The following is a 7,915-nucleotide window of genomic DNA, read 5'->3' as shown; positions in this document are numbered from 1 at the left end:
GCTATCATCCCTGCAATCTATGTCCTACCTAGAAACCTACCTAATGCCCATAAAGCAAATGAGCTTCAGGACTTTACTTCTTCCTTCAAAGCTCTCCACTGATCTGAAGAAGGACTCCAGCACAGCACCCTTCAAACTTAATATCATGTAGAGTTGTGATGTGTAATCAACTAATCTCCCCTAGTGAACTGCAGGTTATAACAGGGCAGAAAAATTTGCTTGCTAAACATATAGTTTCTTGAAAAAGGCTACCTCCAGAGAAAGCCTTGTAGATGATCACCTAAATAAACACTTGGAGGAGACATCGGGGAGTGCCTGGATAAGTTGGTGGACTGTTACATTGGATTGTCTATCTTTATGGTTAGCCATGAGGGCAATCTGCCTCTGATACACATCATCCTACCTGCTACTGCTTAGCACTTGGGATGTATGTTCTTGGAGGTCTCATCACAGAACCTCTTTTCTTCACCATAGGATGCTTCCTGGTCAGCCTGCTCTACCAGCAGCTTTCTGTTCTCATTCAGCAACATCCTTAATTTTTCCTTCAATTGATTGCATTCTTTCAGGAGGTAGGTGTGCTTGAAGCTGAACCAAAAACAAACAAACAAACAAACAAACAAAAAAGGTGATTCCCAGCAAGCTTCTATTTGCATGCCACTCCACCAAGTACTATGATCTCTGCAAGGGCCCAGATCCCCAGACAGCCCCAGACTAGAGTCCACAGTATACCCATCAGTCCAAAATAGAGGCAGGTCAAATCCAGGGACCAGCCACATGCCACAAAAATCAAAGGACTTCTGAAAACCCTGAAACCAAGAGTGTCCCATGTACATCACAGAGGGGGAAATGTACCTCATGGTTGCTTATATGTCTGTGGTACCAGAAAACCATCAGCAGGAAGAGTGCAAATCCCATCTGAGGGAGGAGAGGAGACCCAAAAGGTATAAACTCTTTCCATTTTTGTCATGGATCCCAGATCTTTTAATCTGCTGTCAGAACCCTAGAGGTCAGGGTTGCTTGAGATTCCCAGCATGGTGGAAATTGGTTCTATACAGAGGATCCTGAATTTGGAAGAATAAAGACTGACTGTCTTGGACAATCTTCACACTTAGGAAAAATGAGTCCAAGAGGTACAAATCCAAGACCCTTGCCTCAAGGGAGGGCTCCTATTAAGAAACAGATGGTATAGAACTAGAGCTCTTACTTTTGTTCAAAGTCCTGGAAGGCCACAAGAATTCCCTGCCTAGTTCAGGGTCTCAGCTGTGTCTGGGACTCACCTGTAGGAATCTTTATCTTCTATGAATTCCTTGTACATCTCAATGGTATCACTTATTGACTGGGTCATTTTTTCCATATCCAACATTGTCTTCTCATGTTGTGATTTAATGATGGTGAATTCAATGTTCATCCTGTGGTAGAGCATGGCCCAAAGAGTAAATAATCCTCTGAACTAAAGCAATCAAGTATCATGTGCAAAAAGGCTGTATTTGGACTACCCAAGCCAATTGTATGCCACATCATTGCTCCTTCAAAGTGGGTCCTATTGGTACTGATTAAATATCTTGTGCAGAGGACAGCAGAGCCAGGCGACCAAATGGAGATGGCTGACCTTCAAGAGCTTCTTTTGTGAGCCTGAAAGAATATACTAGTTCTGTGAGATGTTTCTACTAGACTGTGCCACAGGCTTTGGTCCTTAGATATAAGGATTTTTCTCCTCTTAGTTTTAAGGCAGGGATAATCCTTTGATCCAATTGCTAAATGAATTCTCAGAGGACATAACTAGTATTTACAAAGAAAAAGGCTTTATAACACCTCCTACCCCAGGAGATTCCTTGTGATACCAAGGTAAACACAGGGAACAAAGTACCCTGATGATCAACTTGGGCCTCTAAGGACTCAACACTATCATGCACTACAAACTGTGCATCACACAAATCCTCAGATCCCATCAAAGGTCTCCGAACCCCAGATCCTGAACAAAACATAAACAACTAACTTCACACGCGCACACACACACACACACACACACACACACACACACAGACACACACACATACACACACACACAAGTTAAAACGCCAAAAAAATCCAGGTAGGTTCCACAGTCTGAGAGTACAATGAACAAAATTATATTAAAGCAGTAATGGCCTGCAGACATTGCATTCTTACACAGTAAGGCAGCAATTGTGACCAGTTGTTAACAAAACCAATCAGACTCCAAGCACAGCAAGGGCAAGTACAAAAGAGGATGACCATAGAACACACAGCACTTATCCAACAATTTAACAACTGTCAAGACTTCTTATAATGAATGTGAGAGATGACACACTCCATTATGAGAGAAAATGTGGGTTAACAGAGAGGGCACAATAGAGTCAACAGGATACAGGGCATAATTTTACCTGTAGTTCAAATCAGTATTCATGTCAATGTCCAAGATTCGAAAAAGTTCTAATCTCTCAGCATTTATCTTCCTGATATAAAATTTCATATCTTCTACCTTATTCATATTCTTCATATGATTAATGATGTTGCAATTTTGGGGTGATGTTTTACCAGCAGACACTGAAGATAGATAAACACAAATGCATTTGCATAGTTGATGGCCCAGGGCAGGGGAGACCATTCTGAGTCCCAAAGAGAAGGTTGAGGAAGAGAAAAGCTAGAGACAGGATTAATCACTGAAAAAGCAAAAAGGCTATATTTGAGCTGGTCTGCTAAGTTATATTCCTCTTCCCAACCACCACTGTTGGTCACAACTAACACACACTCTTTATTAGATTACCCCTTGCCCTGAAATCCATAAGCTGCCTCACACATAAAGATTTGGGGAACAATTTCAGCTCATGTCATATGTTATGCCAAGAAAACCATCAATAGCTAGTCATGTGTGTTCAAACTCAAAGTGGCTGAGACATCAAAAAATGACCATATTAGAATCCTCCTCTGTTCTCTGCATCAGAGACTGATGTATCCTACAATAATCTAGAAGATGAAGTGCTTCAACTCCCTACCAATAAGGGACACATTGTTATTCTCATAGTGCCTTCTCAGGGCATTCTTTGACACTCTAAATGAAATTAAATGGCTCCTAGAAAAGAAGCTGCAGGATTGTCAATTCCTGGCTCTGTCAAATGAATTTTCAGAAATTTTAGTCTCTTGGTCTGTCATTAAGAAAGTCCAAGGCTCCAGCTCTTAATATCTACTCAGGGAAGGCTCAGCTCAAGCCAACCTGTTCCAGAATTTCCCAAACTCTGCCCAAGACTCACTGTGCCTTCCCCAGAATGATTTCCTTCTTCTGTTTTTACAAGAAAGGATGCCAGATTCCTTCTGTCTTGGTCTGGTCTCTCCTTGATCACCATTCTCCTTGTGAAATTGCCTGCGCAGCCAGGAAAACATGCCTGATTGAGAACCCAAAAGGCACTGAAGGAATATCCCACAGGCAGTTGCTGTAGCCACAACACAGGTGACATCACAGAAGATTCTAGTTCTATCCTAGATACAAGAGATTGTCCAAGGAAGGCATTACTGATGATGTCACTGGGAAAGGCTAAGGCCTATTTGATAACTAGATCTCCCCAAATTTACCAGTTTCTGTTGTGCATTTCCTGGAGCCTCTCCTGTGACCTGGCAAATACCCTATTGCAACCTCTCTTTCTAAATTCGGAGATTTTTCATATGCTTCATTAGAAGACAAGTGCTTTCGATGGGAAGCATTGATTAGGACCCTGATATGCAGAAGAGATTTTTGTTAGCATCCAAATCTCTAGGGATGGTGAAGAGATATTTCTCAATAATAAATATACTATCTGAGTGAATTCATGTGACATACAGTCTAATTCCCCAGGTTTTCCCTGTTTCACAAAGGCCAATATCTTTCTCCTATACCTTCAATTGTATAAAATCTGGATAATATCTTGTTACTGTGCATATCTTGATACTGGGTATTGTTCCTATATACATATCCATGTGTTTCAAAAAATCTCCCGTTTACAATCCCATCTTTTGCAAGGAAAACTCCCTTTTCTTTGGAACATAGGGGCTCAGCGACAGGACAAATATAAAGTGGTAAACTTCCTTTCCCATCTTCAAATTATTAACTTGCACACCCTCCCTTTCTAAAATACAACCAGACAATTAAAGTGGACATCATTGAGCAAAGGTCAACCTGGACTGTACTGCATTGTAGCCTCATAGCCATCAGTTCTCTAATATCAGTCTTCCTGAATTCCCAAGTGCAGGCATGGGATGCTGGGGTTGTATCATAATACTCTAATCATAGCAAACATAAAACTCAGGAGGTAGGGCAAGGAGTGGAATGGCCTGAGTTCAGGTTAAACTTCAATTTTAATGGGTCTATAAGTTCAGGATGGAGTCCCTTTGGCTTTGTCATCTGAGGCTTCTGTGTTCTTATGCTGGGTGTGCTGAATCTGTGCTATAATGAAACCTATCCTCACAGATGGACGATGAAAAATCATGTATGTCTTTTGCGGGAAGACATCTGCCTTTGACTACCACCTGGAGCCACACAATACCAACATGCAGAGCTCACAATTGAGGGGCGGATATTGTTGATACCTTAGAAGTTGAGGGCCTTTTCTTCCAATATGGAGCCCATATTTTGGCAATATGATTTTTCCTTTGGTTTTTCACTATCTGTGGCTTGGTTGTTTCCTGGCCTAAAGGATTCTGGATGCACCAACAAGGGCTCTACTCCATACATTTTTATCATGAAAAGGATTTTTGCAGAATCATGCCATGCCAGTAGGAAGGTCAACTAGGCTGCTCTTAGGTCCAGCTCACCTGGTAGAAGACTGAAGACCTGAGGTATCTGGGGAAAGGAAGCAGCACACAGAATCACACATCTCCCTCTACTGCAACTGCTAGAACTGTAATAGGGTAGTTTGTTTGGTTTTTATTATATATAAAGCTAGCCAGAGTGAGTACATGCCTTTAATCCCAGCACTAAGTATTTTTTTTAAAAAATGTTGTTGTTAGTATTCCTGTTGTTTCCTTTGGTTTTTGTTGTTAACTCCCCCAGTTATTTGTACTGTACCTAGAATGTTAAGCCCATGCTCTGTACAGTCCTATCATTCATGTTAGTCAGAAGTGGTTACTCCTCAGATGATCTCATTACTCACTTTCAAATAAGGAAAACAGTCACAGAGACATTAGTTACCTTGTATGATCTCATGGAACCAACTCAACATGACTGTAGAGTGACATCTCAATATTTTGGATTAACTTACCTTCAGTTTTTGAGATGACAGGCCTTTGTGGAAGTCTCCATTTAGGTGGCAGAGGGCCTGGTATAGCTGAAAGAATGGCTGCCCCGGAAGGCCAAAACTGGTCCTTCGGTGCCTCTGAACCCTGAGGCAGAAATCTGCCAGTAACACAGGAACACATGGCCAGAGCTTGTTTGGTACTGTATTATGGATGAGCCCTGAGACCAGGATGAAAAGAAGCCTCTAGATTTCTATTGAAGGTGGTACAGTCACTTTGATGTGAGGGGAATAATGGATCTTCGGGGTGCAAGTCCTCCATTTTATTCATCTTTGCTATGTACACAGTATGTGTCTATGACAAAGCCACCCTACTTTACAACATCTAGCCATTCTAGATGTTAAAGTGTTTGCCAATGTATACATACTAGAGTTAGTAGAACAATATATTTTGCCCCATTTTAATTATACTTTAATTTTGTTTTAGTATTAATATAGTTTTTGCTCATTCACATTACATGATGCTTACTGCAACCCCACACTCACAATGTTTCCCCAAAATTCATGAACTCTTATTCTCTGATCAGATGAGGGGCAACTATCTCAGAACATCTCTTCTTCTACCAAAGCCAACTTACCCCGTCCTGTGAAAAGGTGTCGAGGGTGCTGTAAAAGGATGCCTTTTGCTTGGCTTTTCTCTTGCTCCATTTCCTGGATATGACAAGTTCATACAGAACTGTCCTGGAACATGGTACTTCATTCAGATGGTTCACAAGAAGCACTGGTTTTGTTAATGTTCCATCAAACCTACTCCCACTAGTGTCCTAAGCCTGGCAAAGGCAATGAGACATGAGGCATCTATACCAGGAGTTTCTGATTATTCTCAGAGCAGCAGTACAGCAGCCTACAAAGCTGGCAAAGTTAAGTGAGGTCAAACAGGGAACCTAAGAGCATACTGCTTCTTTCATAAAGTATGTTCTAGAGGATTACCATATCTAAACACACATAGTTTCGTACGCACTGGACACTAAAGTGCTCAGCATACATTGCTTTTGTCACCCAGTTTCCCCAAATATTAGAAGTCCCCAAATTTGGAGAAATTTGAAGGAAAAAATATGTCCCTGGGGTTGGCGATACCTCAAAAAAGTGTGAGGACAGAGAACTGTTTGAGAATCAGAGACCAAATGCTTACCAAGATCAAAGTCGAAGCCCAATAGGAAGATCTAAATAATATGCCATTGGCTGAAACATGAAATTCGGAAGTCATAGGCCATGAAGGTAAGTCTTTGGCCTTCAGGCAGATCTATTTCGAATTTTCTGAGGAACCTCCAGATTGATTTCCATAGTTGTCATAGTACTTTGCACTCCCACCAGAAATGAAGTTTTGTTTCTCTTTTCTCACATTCTCACCAACATGTGCTTTTGCCAGTTTTTGATCTTGGCCATTCTTTATTGGAAAGTATACGGCCTTATACCAATCTCAATTGCTTTGGTTTTCATTTCCCGGAAGACTAAGGACTTTCCACATTTCTTTAACTGCGTCTCAGCCATTCAAGTTTCCTTCTTTTGATTTTTTTCTATAGTTCTTTGCGACTTTCAGACTGGGTTCTTTTCTTTTTGGTGTTTATCTACTTGAGTTCTTTAGATATTTTGAAATGTAAGGTTAGTGAAATTTTTTTCCCAATATGTAGGTTACCAATTTGTCCTACTGACTATGCCCTTTGCCTTACATAAGTTTTTCAGTTTCATGAGGTCCCATTTATCAATTTTTGATGTTAGAACCTGAGCCATCGGAGCGTATTTAGAAAATTTGCCCCTACTCCTGTGAGTTTCAAGCTCTTTCTCAATTTCTCTTCAATTAGATTCAGTGAATCTGGTTTTATGTTGAAGTCTTTGATCCACCTGACCTTGAGTTTTATTCCTGGTGACAAATATGGATCTACTTTCATTTTTCTACATACTTACTTACTGACAGTAGGACCAGCACCATTTATTGAAGATGCTTTCTTTTTTCCATTGTATATTTTTGGCTTCTTTGTCAAAGATCACGTGTCGATATGTATGGTTAAATTTCTGGGTCTTCAATTAATTTTGTTTTTATATTTTAAAATATTTTAATCTTACACTTCAAAATTTATCCTGTTTCCTGGTTTCTGGTTCAAAACCTGTTATCTCATGCCCCCTCCATCTGCATCTATGAGAGAGTTCCCCACTCACACAAACACTGCTGTCTCCTTGCCCAGGCATTCCCCTATACTGGGGCATTGAACTTTCAAAGGAACAAGGGCCTCTCTTCCCATTAATGTCTGACAAGGCCATTGTCTGCTGCATATGTAGCTAGAGCCTTGGGTTGCTCCATATGTACTCTTTGATTGGTGGTTCCGTTCCTGTGAGCTCTGGAGTATCTGGTTGGTTGACATTGTTGTTCTTCCAATTGTTGCAAATCCATTTAGCCCCTTCAGTCCTTTCTCTAACTCCTCAATTGTGGACCCTATGCTCATTCCAAAGGGTTGCTGCAAGCATCTGTTTCTGTATTCATCAGTCTTAGGCAGAGCCTCTGAGGAGACAGCTGTAGCCGGCTCCTGTCATCAAACACTTCTTGGCATCTTTGATAGTGTCTGAGTTTGGTGTCTGTATATGGGATGGATCCCCAGGTGGGAATTCTCAGGATGGCCTTTGCTTCAGTCTCAGTT

At 41.0% G+C, this 7,915-nt stretch overlaps 1 protein-coding gene across 1 annotated transcript; it reads right to left on the bottom strand.

The window, feature by feature from the left end:
* Nucleotides 1-276: 276 nt before the first annotated feature.
* On the bottom strand, nucleotides 277-6,016 carry LOC147001754 (uncharacterized). The gene is given in 7 exon segments (XM_085828853.1): nucleotides 277-420; nucleotides 423-585; nucleotides 1,278-1,409; nucleotides 2,403-2,567; nucleotides 3,337-3,495; nucleotides 4,804-4,831; nucleotides 5,861-6,016. Coding segments are annotated over 7 exon segments (861 nt in total). The 5' UTR covers nucleotides 5,931-6,016.
* Between the last annotated feature and the right edge of the window lie 1,899 nt (nucleotides 6,017-7,915).

This window comes from Mus caroli, unplaced genomic scaffold (assembly GCF_978045245.1).
Source record: "Mus caroli unplaced genomic scaffold, Mus_caroli_1 scaffold_12, whole genome shotgun sequence".
Taxonomy (NCBI): domain Eukaryota; kingdom Metazoa; phylum Chordata; class Mammalia; order Rodentia; family Muridae; genus Mus; species Mus caroli.
Note: the sequence above shows the minus strand (reverse complement) of the source record. Positions and strands in the feature narration are given on the sequence as shown.